At 41.0% G+C, this 24,845-nt stretch overlaps 1 protein-coding gene across 1 annotated transcript in view; it reads right to left on the reverse strand.

The window, feature by feature from the left end:
- Window positions 1-2,068: 2,068 nt before the first annotated feature.
- LOC124798201 (diacylglycerol O-acyltransferase 1) overlaps window positions 2,069-24,845 on the reverse strand; it is a 144,746-nt gene continuing 121,969 nt past the window's right edge. Inside the window, exons 8-12 of the mRNA XM_047261502.1 lie at window positions 19,230-19,338; window positions 19,074-19,118; window positions 18,803-18,981; window positions 18,359-18,509; window positions 2,069-2,526 (exon numbers count right to left, since the gene is read on the reverse strand). Of these exons, the coding sequence (XP_047117458.1) occupies window positions 2,350-2,526; window positions 18,359-18,509; window positions 18,803-18,981; window positions 19,074-19,118; window positions 19,230-19,338 (661 nt within the window). The 3' untranslated portion in view covers window positions 2,069-2,349. The remainder of the gene's footprint in view (window positions 2,527-18,358; window positions 18,510-18,802; window positions 18,982-19,073; window positions 19,119-19,229; window positions 19,339-24,845) is intronic.

The following is a 24,845-nucleotide window of genomic DNA, read 5'->3' on the forward strand; positions in this document are numbered from 1 at the left end:
GTGAATACCTTAAAAATATTCAACAAACTACCACAATCTGCTCGGGACATGCCCACAAAAATTCTTAAACAAAATTTGTACAATTGGTTATCTGACAATCCATTTTATTCTATGCAAGAATATTATGATCTGAGTAGCACAGAGATAAACCTGTAATTGCATAATTAACTTAATTAACTACTATATATACTGTTACAAAATATTTCATATCTAATACCTTTGTATTTCAACTGTGTTAGGTAACTACTTTATTTGCCAGTGTTATGATGTGTTACGTAATTACTGTGTTTGCTACTACAATGTAACTCATTTTTGGTACCTTTGTATGTATCTGAAACAAGAATATGTATTAAGCATTATAGTCACCTGCTTAAGGTTTATGTTATTTGTAAGTTACTCATATGCTAATTATATCTATGCCTTATATATAGTGTCTGGAATATTAATATTATTTTATGTACTGACGAAGCCTATTTCATCTTGCATGATCAATGGCTAATAAAGAATCTTGAATCTTGAAGTAGACAGAAGAAACATGATATCCAGGAGACTGTGTGTGTGTCTGGTATTTTTTAAATTGAGTAACAAAAATCATATCAACGATGGCTATAAGGTAATACATATGCTACATACAATTTTATCTTGGAAGTATAAAAACACATTAATTTATTACAAAACTAATATCAACAATTTTCCTACATTTGAATTGACTTAGATCTGACATAATGCACTCTCAGCTACAAACAACACTATTTTTACCACAACTGACACTTGGTGTGTATTGACAACATTGCACAGGTGCTGTTGAGGGTCAAATACAACAGCACAACCTGCAGGCTTGGCTAGCACCTGTGTTTATGTTCAAGTATGTATTTCTCATAGTGTTTCCATATTTTTGTCCAAACCCGTATGTACAGATAAGTGACAAAATGTTTTATGTTTGTACTTGGTCTAATTTATATGTAATCAAATCTACATGCTAACACTATCCAGCACACATCTGCCCTAAAAAACTTCCACATATGGTATCATATCTTGTTTACTATATGGCATTTTAAACTTTGTACATTTGTGTTGGATTAAAAGTGTAGAAAATTTCAAAGATATCTGCAAGTAGTAAAGTGAAGTGGGATCCAAAATGTACCTGAGGACTGACATCACAAAATAGGTCCACCTTTAAACATATTTCCAACAGTCTTTGTCTTGTGTTTGATAGAACACACTAAGACAATTGTTCTGACATAGGATTTACAGTAATTCTGGTCAACATTGATTATATAGGTCAAGAAAAGTACTGCTTACCTTAGACCTTAGCCAAATTATATGGCTTTCAAGTTCTGTAATGTCAAATTTGATGCCTATTCTAGAACACACTTACTTCATATTTTCTCCAGGCAAGAAACTACTGGAACAAATCTCCAGAAATAATCCATTCACCAGTTTTGAATGAGATTTATTCTAAAATTTTAACTGAAAGTTAATGAAGGAGCTGTGTTTGGCATGGAATTGTGTCTTGTTTGTCCTGAATCTTTGTCCAAGCATGGTTACTGTAACTATGTAGTTTTATTGTATTGTATTGTATTGTACCTGTACTTCCAGGCAACAAGGAATTTAATTGATGTTCCTATCCTGAATTGTGCCAGGGAAATTTATTGACCATATAAGATTAAAAATAGCATAAAGTACTGTTTTTCTTTTTTGGAGGGAATTCATCAGCTACAACAGTGATAGAAAAATACTCAGTTGAACTAATATTCATAAAGGGGAGTGGGTGGGAATTCAAATATCAATCAAGTTTTCGATTTTTTCCTTCAACTGGGTCACTAATATGGATTACCATTACCATATCTCCTACACCCAAGACTACTTATAACAAACAGCATAGTATGAAGTCACTGATTATATGCCACTATATTCTATCAACAGAAAATTATTCTTTTTATTTGGCCTCCTACAGACACTAGGATTTTTTTTACAACAGATGGTAAAATTCAGAAGATTAACTTTTGTTATAAATTTTAAATGAACATTGTACCAAGATAATTATTAATACAAATGAGGAACCTTATCAGTACAACAATTTTTATTTGATCATCATATATAACTGGTATTTTTTACATAAATAAAGTTACTAATCATATGAAAATAGACATCATTGAACACTCTTTATATACATTAGGAAACAAGGCATTCCATTAGTAACAGTCTTATCACATTGTTATACAATGTTATTTAGTACTAGTAATGACAGTATCCTATAGAGTTGTAAATTACTCTCCAAACTGTGTCTTGTGTAAATGGTACCTACACAGTAGGCAAGAAACTGGAGGATATTCACATAATATCTCATTATACATGACCATAAGCTTCTAATAATGCCTCACCATGATGAGTGATTACATAATCATGGTAATACATCATAATACATAATGGCTGCCCAAGTATTAGTGATGCCCAAACAATTATGTTACTCCACCTTGGACCAAATGTCTTTTCAACACTGCGACTGAGCATTGACAGTGGTACCTGAAAGATAAAATAAGAGGATGAAGAAGAAATTATATATTTAGCTATAATAAGAACATGAACTAAAATTAGCCCATATTATCATTCCTTCTTATTTCTTGCTTTTACATCATTAATCTTTGTACTTCCTTAAGACTTTTGTACTCAATAGCAGGAACTAGCATTGTTTTTAAGAACCTTTGTATGTTTTAAAGGTAGCCTTGTGGGCATTTCTTATTTAAATCATACAGTCAAGGATAATATTCCTGATGTAATCAGTCCTCAGATAAACCACCTCTTTAAAACCCAAGTACTCTCACTACTTCATAATAAATTTTACATGCCTCTGTACCATCTACATATGCTTCTGAAGTTAGTTTATTTTTTTCTTTCCAAGAAGTGTTTGATCCTGTCAAAAGACAATGTCTTTTTAAATCTTTTTTTTTAAGAGGCGTACTAAACATTTTTATGAAGATCACTGTCTATGGACCTCTTACTGATATAGCTTCAAATTATCAAAATCAAACAAAAACTTAAGAGAGTTCAGTCCGTCCGAAGATACCTCACTCATTTTGTAATGAAACAACTAGGGATAGTTTTACTTCCCATCTTGTTTTGCCACCTGCCTTCTTAAATTCGTTTTTTCACTTTTAAATGATTACCATTAACATACATGAATATAATCTGCATTTCCATAAAAGAGAAAGGTAGGCCCTCAGTTTTAAAGAACATAACACCAGATCTAATTTTATGCTTAGTTTTATGTATGTAATTGAGGGGAGGGGAGGAGGAGAGGAAGAGGGGAGGGGAGGCGAGGAGGAACTAAACTGCGAGGTCATCGGTCCTTTGTTCCCAGTAAAAAAATTACACAACGGGAAGAAGAAAAGAAAGGAGACATACAGCACAATAACAAGAGAAAGGAAGAACCAGAAGAATGACAAAAGGACAACCAACACTATTATGGACAAAAAAACAGGAAAATAAAACCATACAGAGAAGCAAGAAACGGTAGAAGAGGTAAAAACAAGAGAGCAGATGACCATGGCTGGTCAACCAAGAGAATAAAAAGGAAAAGCCAGTCACTCTGCTACACATTAAAATATCCACCGTAAAAGTATTAGAGTGGAGAACACAAAGACAAAGGACATGCTGTGAAACATATATAGAATGATAAAACCCACTGTCACATATAAAACATAAAACTAAACTAGCCGATGAGGCATTGTCAGATAAAATTAATGGCAACCAGTCCGGTAACTGAGGAGTCCGTCGCAAGGTAGCCAAAGAAGGACAGCTCACCAAGATATGGGCCACTGTAAGCTGGGTGCCACACTGACGCTGAGGTGGGTCATCATGGCAAAGGATGTAGGTGTGTGTCACCCAAGTGTGGCCAATGCAGAGCCAGCAGAGAATCACGGACTCCCTGTGACATGCCTACATGGAGGACTGCCACACATTCATACTCTCCTTAATGACAAGCAGTTTGTTGTGCGTGCTGAGGTTATGCCATTTTGTCTCCCAGAGCAGACAAACTTTGTGGCATAATACTGAATGCAGGTCAGTTGCAGAGAAGCTGATCTCCATAAGCAGTTTCCGCATAGGCTGTTTGGCCAGCCTGTTGGAAAGTTCATTGCCTGGGATTCCAATGTGACCTGGGGTCCAGACCAACACCACTGAACGACTAAACAGTTCCAGGGCATAGATGGACTCCTGGATGGTCTCTATCAAAGGACGACGAGGGTAGCACTGGTTGAGAGCTTGTAGGCGGCTCAATGAGTCAGTACATAGAAGAAATGCCTCCACAGGGCATGAATGGATGTACTCAAGAGCACGAGATGTAGCCACCAGCTCAGCAATAAAAACACTGCAGCCATCACACTAGGAATGCTGTTCAATATGTAATCCATGGACATACATGAAGCAGACATGAGCATCAGCCATCGAGCTGTCTGTGTAAACCACTTTCTGGCCTCGGTACTTGTCAAGTATCGAGAGGCAGTGCCAGCAGAGAGCCATGGAGTTAACTGAGTCTTTAGGACCATGTGAAAGGTCCAGGATAAGCTGCAGCCTAGGTGTGCACCATGGAGGTGTACATGAATGGACCTCTAGTATAGGTGGTAAAGGCAGAGACTCCAGTACATAAAGAAGGGAGCGGACATGAACTGCAATTGGAATCCCTGACCTGGGTCGCCGATGTGGGAGACGGACTGCCATGGGTGGGAAAAGGAGACAGTGATTCAGATGTGCAGGAGAACTACGAACATGTGCTATGTAACTGGTCAGTAGTTGTGCATGCCCAACCTGCAGTGGAGGCACTCCGGCTTCCACAAGGACGCTGATCACCAGACTCATCCTAAAAGCTCCTGTCGCTAGGAGAACACCACAGTGGTGCACTGGGTTGAGTAAACACAATGCTGAGGGCGCCACCAAACCATAAACCAGGCTCCCATAGTCAAGGTAGGATTGAACAAGGTCTCTGTAGAACTATAGCAGCGTACAGGGATCTGCACCCCAGTTGGTGTTGCTCAGGCAGCCGAGGGTATTGACATGCTGCCAGCACTTCCACTTACGCTGATGAAGGCAAGGAAATCAAGTCAATCGGGTATCGAAAACCAGTCCTAAGAATCGATATGTCTCCACTACGGTGAGTGGATTGTCATTAGGGTAAAGTTCTGGTTCCGGATGAACGGTACATTCCCAACAAAAGTGCGTAACACACGATTTTGCAGCCAAAAACTGGAAACTGTGGGTTGGAGCCCATGAATGCGCCTTATGGATGGCTCCCAGTAGGCACCGCTCGGCAACACTAGTACTGATGGAGCCGTATGACATGCAGAAGTCATCTGCATACAGAGAAGGTGAGACGGATGGCCCTGCAGCTGCTGCTAGACCATTAATGGCCACTAAAAAGAGAGAGACACTCAATACAGAGCCCTGTGGGACTCCATTCTCCTGGAAATGGTGAGGGGGAGGGGGGGGGGCTATGGGAGGCACCAACTTTGACATTGATTGTAGGAAGCAACAGGATGAAAGTCAGGAGCAGATATCTGAGACGCCACTCATACAATGTGGCAAGGATATGTTGTCACCAGGTCATGTCATATCATATGCTTTTCGTAAATAAAAAAAGACAGCAACCATGTGTTGGGATCTAAAAGGCTGTTTGGATGGCAGACTAGGAACAAGATTATCAGTGATAGAGTGACCCTGTTGGAAGCTGCCCTGACATGGAGTCTGTAGGCAACGTGACTTCAGGACCCAACCCAACCGCTGACACCATACATTCCAGCAGTGTACAAAGAAGATTGGTGAGGCTGATGAGCCAATAGCTATCCTCATCAAGTAAGTTTTTACCGGGTTTGAGCATTGGAAGGATGGTGCTCTTCTGCCATTGCGATGAAAATAAGCCATTGCAACAGAGCCGGTTGAAGATGACAAGGAGATGTCACTTGTATTCAGATGAGAGATGTTTCATCATCTATGGATCTGATCTGGTCCAGGAGCTGTGTTGGGGCAATGTGAAAGGGCACTGAGGGGTTCACATTCCGTAAATGGGGTGTATAGGATTCACTGTGGCATGTAGAAAATGAGAGAACTTCCTTTTCCAGCTGCTGTTTTAGAGTTCAAAAGGCTGGGGGGTAATTCTCCAACACAGAGGCTCGAGCATAGTGCTTAGCAAAGAGCTCAGCAGTCACGTTTGTGTCAGTACATAACTCGCCATTTATGGTAACACCAGGGACAGCTGTTGGGGCCTGGTACTTGAAAAGAGGTTTGATCTTTGCCCAGACTTAGGAAGGTGACGTGTGGCACCCAATGGTGGAGATGTATCTCTCCCAATACTACTCCTGTTTGATAAGGTAGCGAACACAGGCACGGAGCCATTTAAAGGGTATGAGGTGCTCCAGCGAAGGATGCTGCTTATGCCGCTGTGGAGTTCGCGAACGCTCCTTAATTGCTTCAGCGACTTCCGGCGACCACCAAGCGACTGCCTTACACCTTGGGCACTCTAAAGAGCGAGGGCTCATGTTTTCTGCCACAGAAGCGATTGTTTTAGTCACCTGCACAACCATCACATCAAGGTTCCCATATGGGGGAGATTCACTGGTGACTGCAGAGGTGAAAGTTTCCCAGTCTGCCTTGTTTAAAGCCCATCTGGGCAGGCATCCATGGGCTTGATGCTGGGACAGTGACAGGAAAATGGAGAATTGGTCACTACCACACAGGTTGTCATGAGCTCCCCAGTGGATAGATGGGAGAAGTCCTGGGCTGCAAATTGATAAATCAATAGCCAAGTAACTACCTCAAGCCACACTGAAATGTGTGGCGACCCCAGTATTTAAGAGGCAGGGCAGAGTTCGAACTGAGGCATTAAAGTTTCGACATCTCTGCCTCGCCCAGTAAGCATGGTGCCACCCGATAAGGAGTTATGGGCGTTAAAATCTCCCAAAAGTAGGGAAGGTTTAGGGAGTTTATCGATCAGTGCTGTTAATACACTCAGATACTATAGTCTGGGAGACGAGTCTTTGGTTTTGACAGCTCGGTAGTGTCTTTCCGTTGCCTAGCGACCACAGGCAGGCAGCCAATGATGGCCTGACTTTGAGCGGGTAGCAAGGGCCACGTTGCCGCTCTGAAACCAGGTCGCGCGCGCTTATGAAACTTACCAGTGTCTCGCATGCAGACAGTGCGGTCGTTCGTCGTTTGAAGTTGAATTCGTAGTTTATTTCGTTTTTGTTGTTTTTAGTGTTTCTTTGTTTATGTTTCGTTGTAAACAATGTCTAGTGCAGCGGATAGTACCAGCCCAACACAAGAAGTGAAACGGATGAAGAAAAGTGTGCTACACACCCAGGCCCATGAATTCGTGTGCTCTGTAAGGGATTACTTTGAGAAAGAAAAGGACAAAGGTGGGCCCTTAATTCCCGTTGTTCAGGTTGTGAAGAGAACTGCAGCAGCATTGAAAATAAGTAAGAACACTGTTGTAAAGATAGGGAAAGAACAGTATAGTGTAGATTGTGACGAGAGTGGCACAACAAAGCTGCACACACCAGGAAAGAAGCGACCGAGAAATAAGCAGGCAACAGCTTTGGACGATTTTCAGAAAGACGCTATTCGTCATCATATTTACAACTATTATAAGAGAAAGGAACATCCCACTCTATCTAAATTACTGGTGTCGCTTCAGAAAGACGATCTTTTTAAAGGGAGCAAATTTTCATTGCGTACAGTGTTGAAAGACATAAGCTTCAGCTATTCACTGTTTAACAGACGCAAAATATTAATGGAAAGGACAGGTGTAGTTGCATGGCGGTGCAGATTTCTGCGCAGGATCATGGGTGTGGAATTCGAAAGTATAGTGTGGTTAGATGGAACTTGGGTCAATGCCAGCCATTCTTTACGTAGAGGCTGGAATGATGGAACGCCCGAGGGGACAATGGCAGTGCCTGTTGGCAAAGGAGGGCGTATTATTGTCTTACATGCAGGAACATCGAAAGGTTTTGTGCCAAACTGCTTGAAAATGTTTCGGTCAAAAAAGAGGGGAGATTACCATGAAGAAATGAACAGTGTAGTATTTCAAGAATGGTTCGAGACATCGCTTATGACGAATCTGACAAGTCCATCAGTGATTGTTATGGACAATGCGCCTTATCATTCCGTTGTTCACGATAAGGCACCAACCTTGGCAACAAAAAAAGACAATATCATTCAGTGGTTGAAACGGCGAAAAGTAGATTTCAGAGAAGATTTAAGGAAGGCGGAACTGCTCGAAATTGTGGCACAAAAGAAACCCCAATTTCCAACATATGTGATTGACAAGATTGCTAAAAGGCACGGACATGAAATCGTTCGGCTTCCTCCATACCACTGTCACTTCAATGCGATTGAAGGAGTGTGGGCGCAGATAAAAAATTACATTGCTGCAAACAATAAAATATTCACGATCTCTGAAGTGGAAACTCTCCTTCCAGCAGCTATCAATAAAGTGACAAGCGAGACGTGGGCTAAAATTGTAAACAGCACTGCAAGTGCCATCAGAGAGGCGGCCAAAACCGAAGGGGTTGTGGAAGAATGCATCTAAAATTTAATTATACATCTGGGAGAGAGCAGTGATAGTTCGAGTAGTGCTGAGGAAGACAATGTCAAATCAGATTCTGACAGTGATGTAAGTGGTGTTTTTCCATTACAGTAACTACAACGTATTCAGGAATGTAAGGAGGGAGTTTGCTATGGATCTACAACCAGATCATCATATTGTGAGTACTTTCTTCAGATTATAACTCTTAATACACTGACAAATTATTCTGTAGCTTGTAGTAGAACAAATTAATAATGCTAATACTTAACAATGGAAACCAAAACTGCTAATGTTCAACAACTTGCGAAAATAGTTTTCATTTCAGTTGTGAAGTTTAACAAATAACTTTATTATGTTTCAGCATCTTAGATACTTGTACTAAATAGCTCTTATCAGTTCTCGAGTTAATATATTTCAAGCATCAACTTTAAATAAATTCACGCGTACCAATACGACTTGTATTTTGTCTGGCTTTTATTTCTGCTGCTAGAGAATGTGTGTAGCAGACAGGGCGCCGCGTGCTGTGAGCCACGTTCGGCAACAGCGCCATCTGCCCGCCGGAACTGTCAGTACCAATCACTCGTCTCAGGGACTATACATCATCTGGAGGAAGATATACATTGCAGACAGTTATTTCCTGTGTCATCCTTATTCTGACAGCCACAGCTTCAAGAGGTGTTTGAAGGGGCACAGGTTCACTACAGACTGAGTTTTGGACATAAACACAAACTTCACTTGACACTCAATTACAGTAGTTACGTTTCCTGTAGTGTCCCTTATAGCTGCAGAGGGCAGGGGTCCACATTGCTGGGAACCAGGCATGCAGAAAGCAGGTGTAAAGCTTAGCAGTTGCCATAGCCCAGCCAGGCAGTGGAAAAAACAGCTGAAATTCCATTGCAGGATGATGTTGTGAGACTGGGAATGCATGGAACACTCAATGAGGCAGTTTATGCCTCAGGATCACCTACTGCCACCGACTTTTTGCCTGAGCAGTCTATATCCACTTTGTCTGAGGGTCTGGTGAGATCTAGGTCCTCAGCAAATGCCAAAATCTCCACCCCATCCACAGACAGAGAGCTAGTAGGTAGTGGTGGTGTGGGTACCACCGCAATTCCCTTGGTCTTGGGGACCATCTTTTTAGGTTTCTCTCACTGTTCCTTGGGTTTCCCTGGCTGGGAGGACTTCACTGATACAGTTTCCAGGAATGAGGATGAGTGTGAAGCCCTGCGACCAGCTGCTTTTGGGTTCTTCAGCCACTGGTGGGTGTCATCTTTCCTATTAGCAGAAACGTGGGAAGGGAGTGACCCAAGGGACCCCTTCCAACCAAAAGCAGCCAAAGGAGTTTTATGCTTCTCCAGCTTAGAAGTGGGGACGAAGATCCCAGATGGTTGTGGCATGTTGCTCCTCAAGTAGGTGGTGCAGGAGCAACAGGGAGGGAAGTGCCCCACCATCAAGGGGGCAGGTGTAGTCTTCTGAGTCAGAGATAACTGGGGTTGGTGGAGCTGATGGGGCTAGAACTGTTGTAGCAGTGGCATAAGATGTTGCCATGCATACAGGATGTAGGCGTTCGAATATCCTATTGGCCTCAGTGTAGGTCAATCGGTCCAGGGTCTTTTACTCTATGATCTTCCTTCCTTTCTTTCTGGAGAATCCTGCAGTCTGGCAAGCAAGGCGAATGGTGCCCTCCACAGTTGACACAGATGGGAGGCATGGCACATGGAAAATTGGGGTGTGATGGGTATCCGCAATCTCAACATGTGATGCTGGAAGTACAGCTGGAAGACATATGACCAAATTTCCAACATTTAAAGCACTGCATTTGGGAAGGGATAAAGAGTTTTACATCATGTTCGTAGACAATCACCTTGACCTTCTAGGGTAATGTATTACCCTCAAATGCAAAGATGAAGGCAGTGGTGGCAACCTCATTATCCCTCAGACCCCAATGGACACACTGACCAAAATTTACACCTAACCATTCTAAACAAGCATGCAGCTGATCATTGGACTGCAAAAGAAAGTCCCTGTGAAATATGATACCCTGGACCTTATTTAAGCTCTTTGGGGTGTGATGGTTACAGAAACATCCCCCAGCTTGTCACAAGTGAGTAATGCCTGTCACTGGGCAGAGGATGCTGTTTTGATCAAGACTGACCCCGATCTCATTTTGGACAAGCCTTCCACTTCCCCAAACTTGTCCTCTAAATGCTCAACAAAGAACTGAACCTTCATTGGCATAAAAGACTCCCCATCAGCTGTCTAACATACAAGGTACCAGGGTGAATAAGAGCCACCACCATCCTTAGTCTGACATTCCTCCTATGGTGTGGCCAGGGAGGGGAACAATTTGGGGTTGTACTTCTGTGCATTGAACTGAGCCTGTGAATGCTTAGAGACTAATGGTGTTTGACTATCAGCAAGAGATGATGTACTACGCTTCATCGCTTGTCATCCACCCTGATGCCATCCACTCCAACCAGGGGCCTTCCCCACAGGCGCCACCCAGCTGCAGGATGGCCATTGCCAGGAGTCCAGATGCCCCAGGGGGATGGGCATCTGCCCCTTGGCATACATGGGGAGTTAATGTCGCAGGCATCAGCAGAGCAATCCCTGTGTGTTCAGGGGGCTACAACCAAAAGGGTACATGGTGGCCCCACTGTGCAGGATATCAGGTGCAACCAAGCAAACAAGTCCATTATCATCTTCAGTGTAGAAAATGATTCTGCACAGTTGATGAAAAAATATGCACCCAGGAGGGCGATATTGCCCGACAGTTGGAGAATGAGCGGAAGTGCAGATCCACGTCGACGAAGGCTGCAATAAGACTTGGCGCATGATGGACACGATGCACCATGTAAGGTGTCCTTACCCGATTGGCTCGCTCTTCGGGAAAATTTTGAAAAATGGAGGTCCAACTCTACAGGGGACCATCACAAAGGCCGGAATGTGAGACTCTCCTTTTAGTCACCTCTTACGACAGGCAGGAATACCTTGGGCCTATTCTAACCCCCAGACCCGTAGGGGGTCCCAAACAGTCCTTTATTTGTTAGTTGTAAGAAATTTAATGATTTGCCTAAAACATAGAATAACAAAAAGTAAATGTCATTTGCGAGAGGTTTTTTGAAAGAGGATTCTTATGGATGGGCAGTTCAGGTAGCTGATAGTTGTAATTTGTGGCAGGGCTTTGAGAAAGAATTTTAAAATGAATATTGGTCCAAAGAGTGAATTTTGCAGAGGAGAGAGATTTGACTCTAGGAAGGGTACTGTGAAAGGTTCCTGTCAGCTTTGGTTAAACAAACTGAAATATTTGGGCAAAGAGGTAGGTACTGAATCAATAATTATGGGTTTAAGAACTAAGTTGCCTCAGAAAGTTAGAGAATTGCTTGTACCTGCCCCTAGGGGTTATATTAGTGATTTCTTGGATTATGTTGATAAAGTGGAGAGGGTGAAACCCTCAGTGGACGATCGTAGGAGAAATTTTGATGACAATGATCAGCCGGGGAGAGAATTTCAGGTCAATATGATGAACAGGACTAATTACAGCAGGAATTCAAGGAATGGTTGGGTGGAGGATAGCCAGTATGGGCACAAAAATGTTAGGAGAAATTTAAGTAAAAGAAATGGAGGAGATGATTTTAATTCTGAACCAAATTATTTACACTAGATAACGCTCCAGTTTCGGCTCGCAGTAGAACAGTTAGTGATGAAGAGCCACTTGTATATAAATGTGCTGTAATCAAAGGTAAGGGCAATGTAAATGAGAGTAGTAAGATGAGCATAATTACTATTTCTAGTGAGAGGTTGAATGATGGTGTGGGTAGCAGTGTTTATCCAATAAAATGAGAGGAGGAATTTACTGTAATGTGCACTGAACTAGAAGTAAAACCTACCAGCACATAAGGGGTTCAACATTCTGTGTTGGATTCATCATGCGGCAATAATGCTTACTCCAGCTATCCGTCTTTTTTATGTTTCCTGAGGTAGTAAAACTCTTCTATCTTATCAGTAATTTATAAGTGAATCAGAATTATTCTGTCTGACTTCCATGTAATTTTGTACAGTAGGATGCTTTATTGTAGGAATATTTTAGAAAATGTTTCTCCAGTATTATTTATGTATATTATGTTGTGTTAGATATAAGAAATGGAATCTTAAGAGGATGGAAAAAAATACAGTGATACCATGGTTGAAGAATTTCTGTCAAACAATGAGAAAAGGTAAACTGAAAATGAAAGGTGTCAGCATATGTGGATGATAATTACCATTGAAGTAATCAGCTCATGCGTGAAATTAGTATAATTTGGTGAAATTAGTTTAATTTTGTGCAGCAGCAGAGACAATGTGCAGTATAAACTATCTCTAATACTAGAGCTTAGTATTAATTGTGGTCAGTGCAGTCAATATATTGAGATAACTATCTACCCATAGAAGCGTGTCATGGTACAGCCTTTTCTAATAGTAAGGAATTACAACTTTAAACATTACAACTTTAAACCTAGCTGCCTGGAGTAATGTGTGTGGAAAGAATAAGCAAGATTTGTATGTACACCCTTCTGGCTAGAATATCAAGCAATTTGATGGGATACAGTGAAATAATAGTTTTTCTGAGGGATAATTTTGTCTGATGGGAAATGAGAGTTAGGTTTGCCTTAGCATAAGGACCCGTTACTGTGGAGTGTATTTCAGTACAGTCAATTTTGCATTAGATAAGCAGAGCAGGTGTTTAGTTATTGAATAATGAAGCAATAATGAAATAATAAACTAATGAATGAAGTTCGCTTCTTAATGGTTAGGGAGCCTGTCTACAGTAGGAATATTTTTTGAGAGTGCACTCCACTAGTTAACGAGTTAAGAAATTTAAGTAAAATAATGGAGCTGAGAGGCATGCTTGAGTAATAAAAAAGGTAACTCTATACAAATGGATGTGATGTAACTATCTTGATGATCTATTTTTGAACTAGGCTACATGGGGTACTGTGTATATTGTGCAATTCACGACACTGCAGCTGGGAATGAGAAGGTAACAGAAATAGAAATATTGTAGTGATCTCCAAGTCACAATGCTGCATCATTGGATCTATAGGTTATCTGAAATACTTAAATATATTTGTGTTCTGAGGAATTACAAGCTGAAAGTGGTAATGCTGGGATGAAGAAAAGTAATTTTGTTGATTAACTGATAACTGTGGTGCTAAACTGATGTGAATATTCTGACAGGTCAGTTATTTGGTAACAGTTTATGATTTTGTGAGGACTTAGTCTTCTGATTGAAGAGTAGTACTCAGCATGGAGTAGAGAAATGGGACAATGATTTGGTATAACTTCCATACCTTTAATTTTGATTTCAGTAGCAATTAAGTTATATGATGGCGATTTTTTTTTTCATAATGTAATGATTAGTAAATCTATGCTACTGCACATCTTGAATTTTTGCTATTTTGCAAATGGGAAAGAAACCAAATTCTTTCAAGTTTAACTAGTTTCAGACAGTTATGACAGAGTAATGTTTTGTAGTGTAATGTGCACTCGATTTTAAATTTTTACTAGTCATTTCCTTTTGTACTATAGTCAATTTTAGTGCTAATTATTGTAATGTTATGATAACTATGTAATGTACCTGTTTATGATGTAATGATTATCATCTGCCATTAGTGAAACATTTTTTTTAGACTTACTTAGAAGTAAAAGTAAGTAAACTAAAGTAGGGTACTTTGATTTTTTCATGTACTGTGGCAGAGGAGAACAACCTTCAAGGGAACTGGTAGCAATGCATTTACTTACTAACTGCCACTTTGACCTGTTGATGGTGTGGACAACTTTGTGAGAAAATGTGTAAAAGCTCATTAAAAGAGTGAATGTGCTTGCGAAAAACACTAAACATTGAGCAAGTGAAATTTTCTGACTATTGCAGCTCATGAGGATTTGTTATTTTAAGCAAGATAGGACTTATCAAATGACATGTATCTTTAAATGTATTCTTCACTTACCCAAAAAGGACATCACTTATGATGAAGAGGCAAAATTTTGTTGAAAGCATAACTTGTGGATATTTTACGTAAATGTACAACACACTGTATGTAATTATTTTGGGATTTTCACATGGCCAGTTCACATAAGTTAGAATTTGAAAAAGAAAACTATGTATTGTAGTTTTTTTAAGATCTCTTATGTAATATTTTTGTGTGTGTGTGTGTGTGTGTGTGTGTGTGTGTGTGTGTGTGTGTGTGTGTGTGGATTTTAAACCCAATTTCTGGGGTCACTTGTGGTCATTGACTTGTCCAGTTAGCTATTTGCAATATCTATCTGGTCAATCCAATGAGGGGGTGATGTGACGAAGCAAGTAGGAGTATTTTTACTTCCCCCCCTCCTTTTGCTATCTGCCTCAAACTCGTTTTTTTCACTTTTGAATAATTGTCATTAACATACATGAATATAATCTGCATTTCCATAAAAGAGAAAGGTTGGCCCTCAGTTTTAAATAACTTAACACCAGATCTGATTTTGTGCTTAGTTTTATGTATGTAATTGATTTTCTTATTTATTTTGACTATTACTAGTTAGTATCTTGAAGTAGTGAAGGCAGCAGACGATCAAGTAGGTAAAAAGAAGAGGGTTAGTAGAAATCCTTGGGTAACAGAAGAAATATTGAATTTAATTGATGAAAGGAGAAAATATAAAAATGCAGTAAATGAAGCAGGCAAAAAGGAATACAAACGTCTCAAAAATGAGATCGACAGGAAGTGCAAAATGGCTAAGCAGGGATGGCTAGAGGACAAATGTAAGGATGTAGAGGCTTATCTCACTAGGGGTAAGGTAGATACTGCCTACAGGAAAATTAAAGAGACCTTTGGAGATAAGAGAAGGTGCTGTATTTGAGGACAATATTATGGAAATGGAAGAGGATGTAGATGAAGATGAAATGGGAGATACGATACCGCGTGAAGAGTTTGAGAGAGCTCTGAAAGACATGAGTCGAAACAAGGCCCCCGGAGTAGACAACATTCCATTGGAACTACTGACAGCCTTGGGAGAGCCAGTCCTGACAAAACTCTACCATCTGGTGAGCAAGATGTATGAAACAGGCGAAATACCCTCAGACTTCAAGAAGAACATAATAATTCCATTACCAAAGAAAGCAGGTGTTGACAGATGTGAAAATTACCAAACTGTCAGTTTAATAAGTCACAGCTGCAAAATACTAACATGAATTCTTTACAGACGAATGGAGAAACTAGTAGAAGCCAACCTCGGGGAAGATCAGTTTGGATTCCGTAGAAATACTGGAACACGTGAGGCAATACTGACCTTACGACTTATCTTAGAAGAAAGATTAAGGAAAGGCAAACATACGTTTCTAGCATTTGTAGACTTAGAGAAAGCTTTTGACAATGTTGACTGGAATACTCTCTTTCAAATTCTAAAGGTGGCAGGGGTAAAATACAGGGAGCAAAAGGCTATTTACAACTTGTACAGAAACCAGATGGCAGTTATAAGAGTTGAGGGACATGAAAGGGAAGCAGTCGTTGGGAAGGGAGTAAGACAGGGTTGTAGCCTCTCCCCGATGTTATTCAATCTCTATATTGAGCAAGCAGTAAAGGAAACAAAAGAAAAATTTGGAGTAGGTATTAAAATCCATGGAGAAGAAATAAAAACTTTGAGGTTCGCCGATGACATTGTAATTCTGTCAGAGACAGCAAAGAACTTGGAAGAGCAGTTGAACGGAATGGATGGTGTCTTGAAGGGAGGCTATAAGATGAACATCAACAAAAGCAAAACGAGGATAATGGAATGTAGTCGAATTAAGTTGGGTGATGCTGAGGGTATTAGATTAGGAAATGAGACACTTAAAGTAGTAAAGGAGTTTTGCTATTTGGGGAGCAAAATAACTGATGATGGACGAAGTAGAGAGGATATAAAATGTAGACTGGCAATGGCAAGGAAAGCGTTTCTGAAGAAGAGAAATTTGTTAACATCGAGTATAGATTTAAGTGTCAGGAAGTTATTTCTGAAAGTATTTGTATGGAGTGTAGCCATGTATGGAAGTGAAACATGGACGGTAAATAGTTTGGACAAGAAGAGAATAGAAGCTTTTGAAATGTGGTGCTATAGAAGAATGCTGAAGATTAGATGGGTAGATCACATAACTAATGAGGAAGTATTGAATAGGATTGGGGAGAAGAGAAGTTTGTGGCACAACTTGACCAGAAGAAGGGATCGGTTGGTAGGACATGTTCTGAGGCATCAAGGGATCACCAATTTAGTATTGGAGGGCAGTGTGGAGGGTAAAAATCATAGAGGGAGACCAAGAGATGAATACACTAAGCAGATTCAGAAGGATGTAGGTTGCAGTAGGTACTGGGAGATGAAGAAGCTTGCACAGGATAGAGTAGCATGGAGAGCTGCATCAAACCAGTCTCAGGACTGAAGACCACAACAACAACAACATCTTTCATTATAGGGCAAAAATCAGTAATTTTTTGTAACAAATTATATTGTTGATGTATAAACAAATATGAAGTCTGTACTAATTGCAAACATTTGGAAAAAATTAATAGTTTTCTTGAAGGATCTATTTGGCTCTATTCGAAAAAATGTTAGCAAAGCCAGTCCTTAATTCCAAAGTAATTAACAGTTTTGTCAAAAGTATTGTTTGTGTAACTATGTATGTTAATTTTGTGATTTAAACAAGTAATTCGGCGTAACTCTTGTTGTAGAAGAAACTGTTAAAAAGAAACTGTTAAAAAGAACAAAGATTTCAATGTATTCAGTTAATTTAAGGAGTTCAGTTTTAATTATAATTTCTGAAAATTAAATTTTGAACAATGTGTAGTTCCAGAACCTATTATTGTGGTGATATGTAAGGGCCCGATTTTTGGTCACGAGACCGTCAGTCGACGGCCATGTTTCAGACGAGGAACCTGTGTTGGTTAGAATGACAACAATGCATCAACTAAACAGTGAAGTAAGTGTTACACAAATAGACTGTGTGTTAAAGCAATGACAATGTCTGTTCCATACGTATCTGATTATTCCGAAAGAACTGTGAATTACGTGGTTATGTTTTTACTATTAATGAGGCTTATGGGTAGTTAGAAAAATAGTACACAGCCATATATAACTGTGTATTACTGGGAGGTTGTGAAAAGTGAAAGTGAAAGACTGAAACATAATTGTGCATTGTCGGCTACATCATTTACAGTAGACAGTACTGCACAGCCAACACCTATTTTTCAGCCAGTACATCAACAGAAGACAACAAATGAAGGAATAAAGTAAGCCAACTGCTAAAATTTTAAGATGCAAGGTAGAACTAGAGTGACGGTGACATAGGGAGGAGCCAAAGAATACTTTCTGCAGCAGTACTGCCACATGCTGTACAGGTCATCAGTTTGTGTCCCACTTTTTGCAGTAGTTTATGATTTGACATGTCTGTTTTCTGGAAGGTTGAGACACACTTTCACAATATTTTAGTTCACTATAACATTATATGTATGCACAAACAAAAACACTCACTACCGAGGCGCGCACACACACACACACACACACACACACACACACACACACACACACATAGTGTATACTTTGTATACATTACATAAACGTGCTTCTGTTGATGTTCCTGCTCTCTTAATTGGCACCTTATTGAATTTTTATCTGACAATAAAACAGAATGCTCAATCTTGAAAATTCACCAGTTATGATTCCTTTGAATTATCTTTTTTTGGTAACTTCTCACCTGAAGTCTTTTTCACCTACTGTGGTATAATATGACAAGTTTCTTACCTGCCCCATCATTCCCATGAAAGCCCAAGTCTTGAATGTTCGTAATGGTACACTCACTAAGTACTCATGGAAGAAAGCACTTACAAAGAATACCATCACACTTGCTACTGTCCTTCCATAACCCATCTCAACCAGTGGTAAATACAAGTGCCTGTAAAACAAAATTAACAACAACAACAACAATAATAATAATAAACACACAAAATAAATCATTTTACAGTGCTTTAATCTTTACTTTGTTATATAAGACAGTATCTTAAGTAAAGCTTTAAGTGGACAAGTTAACAGCAGTCTTTTACTTTTGTACTGTGTTCAGAAAATCTTACAAAATCCTTGATGCTTTTGTCTTTTGTCCGTGGACCTCAACCTTCGCTTATCATACCAGCACTGTGGAGCTGTGAAAAGCATCTCATTTTCACATTACTGTGTAATAACAAAGCTTACCTTACAGCCCAGCGATGCACAGGCATGTTCCATGTTCTCCAGAATATATCTATGTTATTTGCATTCCACCAATCACAGTAAAAATTTCTGTCAGCGAAGTGCAGGAGTTCACCCACCAAATTTAAGAATGAATGAAATAATAAATAAAAGCCGATCAGCCACAGTAAATGGTTTGGTATCTGAAAAGATGGAGGGGGAAAAAAATAAAGGTAAGTGATTAAATATTTCAGTTTAGGTATATAAATGCATCAATATGAGCATAATTACTTACAGCAAGTTTTAGGAGACGTTCAGTTGCCTTTGCTACATCCATATTCTGTAAAGATATTGAGACTTAAATAGACCACAAACACACAACAAAAAGTTTTGTTGCTCTATTTCTCTAATTTTTTGTTCATGGGGGGAGCAGGATTTCTAATATACTCACTGAAAATGGTATGAGTGAATTTTTGACAGATGGTATGATCCACTGCTGACACAATGACATCATTACTTGGAAACCAACTAGAACTTCCAATATCCTCTTCAACAAAAACCTGGAACAAGCAATGTGAAGTTTGGCTCATTTTTCAGTGTCCTCCTAGATTATTAGACTACAGAAATTGTCACTTGTATTCACAAATCTCTAACAAAAACCTTAGGAAACGAAAAGGAGAAATAAAGGACAAAGGAAATAATAAAAAAACATGAATTCTTTAAATGCAATTATAGTGCAACAGAGAAAGAATCTTGATATATGTGTAGTACATAGCTTTCACATCTTGTTATGATTACAGAAGAGAATTTCACAAAAATATCTTAACTTGTATGTAAAATGAAGTGGCAACCATTCATCTATTGTGGACTAATGTTTGAAGCAGAGAAACATTTAACATGAAACAGTATTAACACTAGCTTTCAACTCACGCCCGCGTGTACCCCTTTCGTGCAGGAAATTATGAAGTAGGTCAACCCTTCACAAATTGTTCATCAATATTAGAGACAATGAGTCCTGAAGTCTATACTTAGCATGGAGAACCAAAAGGAGAGGGCATTTTACCAAGGTATGAGCCAATATCTTTAAGGCTGCACAATCACAATGTGGACGTGGCTCATTACACACAACTGGATTAACCTGGTATGACTGATGCAGAGATGACGTAAGACTGTGGATTCCTTCGAGCAGAAGGAAGAGTGTAATGACACAGTCTCCCTGATTGTGCAGAGTATGTTAAATAGTGCAGTAGCCCACCAGATGACATTCCATTTCTGAGTGAGCAGAAATCTCATGTGCAACTGGAAACTTACAGCTAGGATCAGCAAAGCTGACAGGGAGCAAGTAACTGCTCCACTAGACAAACTTTGGCTGGTTTGTTCTCCAGGACACCCACATTACATGGGACCCAGAGAAAAGAACTATAGGCAGCACAAAGGAAGGTCAGCAAGGTGGTCATGAATAGTAGAGACCACAGTGCAGCAAGAACAGCAACACTCAATAGCCCAGAGACTGCTCATTGGGACAGTATGATTTAGAATGTGATCAACGGAAGGAAGTTCAATAAAACACAGGGCTGTGCTATCAGCTGTCACCTCTGCTGTAAATATAGTACATGGTCCCAGCAGTGAATGGCAGCCCATACTATCAGAAAATTTAGAAGTGTATCCTGTCTGATCCATAGTTGTAGAGCTGTCAGTAAAAGATACTATAGCACCCTGGAACTCTTTAAGAATTGGCTGTAATAGATGCCAAAGTAGTCTGCAATGACACTTTGGCTTTAGGGTCTTTGAAGATATCAGTCTCAATCCACAGTCTGGACACCATAAAAGAGGGAGTGTATGAGAAAGCAGAGTGCATGAGAAAACATCTTAGCAGATGGAAGCAATGCAAATTATAACTGGTAATCCCACCAAAGTGCAGTTATCACAATGACACCCCTCATATGAAAAGGGAAAGGGATACATGAGCTGATCAGGAGTAGTTGAATGGCAATTGCATAGGAGACCAAGAATTGGTAATGTCCAATGTTAACAGGGAATATCCCCAATTTGCAACAGGGCTATCTACGAGACCAGTCCAGAAGGTACCAATGGCCACATGTGTGCCACAATTGTGGACCAAGTCTAACAGTTTCAGAGCTGAAAGAGCTACCAAGTCAAACCTGACAACTATAGGCCAGCTGGGACAAAAGAAGAGCTCGGTAAATACAGGTAACAGTGGCATTATCTGCACCTCGAGATTATGCACAAGGAAGCTTAGAGTGTTAAACCTCCACACACAGCTAGCCTTCAGGTGATAAATATGTGGAGACCCTGTCAGCTTTTTATCAGAAAGGAGCCCCAAGAAATCGGACTGGGTCAGGATATACCTTGGTGTGATGGCTGAAATATATAACCCTTGCATTTGTAGGAGAGAATTGGAAATCACGGGAAAGAGCCCGTGCAGATGCCTGCCTGATACCATTTGAGCAATGGCTACAGAGTGTGAGCTGTACCAAATGGAAAAAATTGACGACATTCAAGACATGTCATCAGTGGCCCAGCAGCAGTCACTAGCCCACTGATTGTGATGAGTGATTCTCAACACACAGCCCTGTGGGACACCCTTTTCTTGGACCTGTGGGAAGCTGAACAAAGTGCAGGTTGGCTGATTGGTTTAAAAGAGGGGGGGAGGGGGGCAGGGACCAAACTGCTAGGTCATCGGTCCCTTGTTCTGAATAAAACAATACCACAAGGGTGAGAATAAAACAAATGAGACTTACAACACAAAACTGAAAGAAAAGAAAAAATCACAAGAACAATGGAAGGGCAACAAACACTTAAAGGGACAAAAGAGGACAAGGAAACCACAGAGACACAAGAAACAGGTAGAAGAGATTAAAATGAGAAAGCAGATTACCATGACTGGCTGACCATGAGAATAGAAAGGAGAAGCTAGCCACAAGCAACACATTAAAACCTCCTTCCTAGAAGTACTAGGGTGAAGGACACATGCTAGAACTTACATAGAAGTATAAAACCCACTCTCGCAGTTAAAACTAAATCAGCCTATGAGGTGTCAGATAAAATTAGCAGCAACAAGTGGGGTAACCGAAGATTTTGTCGCAGGGCAGTTAAAGTAGGACAGTGCATCAGAATATAGGCCACTGTCAACTGGGCACTGCACCAACACAGATAAGTCTTCACAGTGCAGGAGGTAGCCATGGGCCACCTAAGCATGGTCAATGTGGAGCATATGGAGAACCACAGAGTCCCTGTGAAACGCCTACATGGAAGACTTCCACACATTCGTAGTCTGCTTAATGATAAGCAGTTTGTTGTATGTACTGTTATGCCATTCCATCTCCTGAGGTTGAAAAACCTTGTGGCATAATATTGAACATATGTCAGTTTCAGAGATGCTCATCCCCAGAAGCAGTTTTTGTGTCATCTGGTTGGCCAGCCTGTCAGCTAGTTCATTTCCTGGGATTCTGACATGTCCTGGGGTCCAGACAAACACCACTGAATGATTGGACCATTCCAGGGCATAGATGGACTCCTGGATGGTCAGTACCAAAGAATGGTGAAGTAGCACTGGCAATATCTTGTAGGCAGCTTAGTGCACAGAAGAAATGACTCACCCAGGCATGAGCAGATGTACTCTAGGCATGAGACATGGCCACCAGCTCTGCAGTGGAAACACTGCAGCCATCTGGCAAGTAGGGCTGTTCAATATTTCCTCTACGATCATACATGAAGCCTACATGACCATCAGCCATCAAGCTGTCAGTGTACACTACTTCATGGCCCTGGTACATGTTGAGGACAGATATAAAATAAGAACGAAGAGCTGCAGGGTTAACTGAGTCCTGAGGGCCATGTGAAAGGTCCAGGTAAAGCTCCAGCCTCTGTTTACACCATGGAGGTGTATGTGTATGGACCTAAAGGAGAGGTTGTAAAGGAAAGGACTCCAGTTCAGACAGAAGGGACTGGATGCGAACTGCAGTCATGAGCTCTGACCTGGGTTGCTGATGCGGGAGATGAAACACTATGGTTGAGAAAAGGAGACTGTAATTAGGATGCTCAGGAGAGCTACAAATGTGTGCAATGTAACTGACCAGCAGTTGTGCACGTCTGATCTCCAACGGAGAGACTACAGCCTCCATCAGTACACTGGTCACTGGACTCAACCTAAAAGCTCTTGTCACTAGTTTAACTCCACAGTGGTGCACTGGGTCGAGTAAATGCAACACTGAGGGCGCCACTGAATCACAAATCACACTCCCATAGTCAAGGCTGGATTGAACAAGGGCTCTGTAGAGCTGCAGCAGCATTGAGTGATATGCACCCCAGTTGGTTCAAATGGCTCTGAGCACTATGGGACTTAACATCTTAGGTCATCAGTCCCCTACCCCAGTTGGTGTTGCTCAGGCAGCAGAAGGCATTGAGGTGCTGCCAACACTTCCGCTTAAGCTGACAAAGGTGTGGAAGCCAAGTCAAACAGGCATCGAAAACCAGTCCTAAGAATCGTTATGTCTCCACTACAGCTAGTGGATCATCATTAAAATAAAGTTCTGGTTCCGGGTGAACGGTACAATGCTGACAGAAGTGCATGACACGACTGAGGCTAAAAACTGGAAGCTGTGGGCTAGAGCCCATTGACTGTGCCTTGAGGATGGCTCCCAGTAGGCACCACTCAGCAATACCAGTACTGCAGGAGCAGTACAAAACACTTAAATCATCTGCATATGGAGAAGGTGCTGTGGCCACTAAAAATAGAGATACAGTCAATACAGAGCCCTGTGAGACCCCTTTCCCCTGGATGGGGTGGCACTATGAGAGGCACCAACTTTGAAAATGAAAGGATGGAGAGACAGGAAATTTTGGATAAAAATTGGGAGTGGGGCCCGGGAGACCTACTCATAAAACATGGCAGGTATATGATGTTGCCAGGTCGTGTCTAAGCTTTTCGTAAATCAAAAGAGACAGCAACCAGGTGTTGGGATCCGGAAAAGTCTGTTCAGATGGCAGACTTAAGGGACAAGATTATCAGTGGTAGAGCGACCCTGGTGGAAACCTCCCTGGCATGCAGCCAGTAGGCCATGTAACTCCAGGACCCAACCCAACCGCCGACACACCATACATTCTAGCAGCTTACAAAGAACATTGGTAAGGCTGATGGGCCAATAGCTATCCACATCAAGCTGGTTTTTACCAAGTTTGAGCACAGGAATGATGGTGCTCTCCCACCATTGTGATGGAAAGATGCCGTTGCGCCAGATCCAGTTGAAGATGACAAGGAGGTGTTGCTTGTAGTCAGACAACAGACGTTTAATCATCTGACTGTGGATCTGATCTGGTCCAGGAGCTGTGTTGGGGCAAAGTGCAAGGGTGCTGAGGAGCTCCCACTCTGTAAATGGGGAGTTATAAGGCTCAATGATGTGTAGTGAATGAGAGGACCTTCCCTTCCATCCACCATTTGAGGGTGCGAAAGAATGGGGGCTAATTTGGTGACATAGATGCTCTGGCATAGTGCTTGGAAATCTCATTTGCATTGGTAGGTAACATGCAAATTGATGTTAATGCCAGGGACACCTGTTGGGGTCTGGTACCCAAAAACAGGTCTGATCTTCATCCAGACTTGTGGAGGTGATTAATGGCACCCAATGGTTGAGACATATCTCTCCCAACAGTCCTGTTTCCATCTTTTTGTAAGCTGGAAAACATGGGCATCAAGCCGTTTCAAATCTATTAGGTGCTTCAGGGAAGGGTGCCACATATGTAGCTGTAGAGACCATCTACGGTCTTTAATTGCCTGAGCAATTTCCAGCGAACACCAAGGTATTATCTTTAGCTTGGGGGGGGGGGGGGGGGGCACCTCGCACCTCGATGAACACAGGATCGCATTTACCACCCCCAGAAACAATCTTTTGAGTGACCTGCTCAACCACCACATTGATGGTACCATGTGGGCGAGATTCAGTGGTGACAGCAGAGGTGAAAGCTCCTCACTATCTTGTTTAAAGCCCATCTAGGCAGGTGTCCATGGGCATGTTGCTGGGGGAGTGACAGGAAGATGGGGAAGTGG

The sequence above is a fragment of the Schistocerca piceifrons genome, chromosome 5, assembly GCF_021461385.2.
Source record: "Schistocerca piceifrons isolate TAMUIC-IGC-003096 chromosome 5, iqSchPice1.1, whole genome shotgun sequence".
Classification (NCBI taxonomy): Eukaryota; Metazoa; Arthropoda; class Insecta; order Orthoptera; family Acrididae; genus Schistocerca; species Schistocerca piceifrons.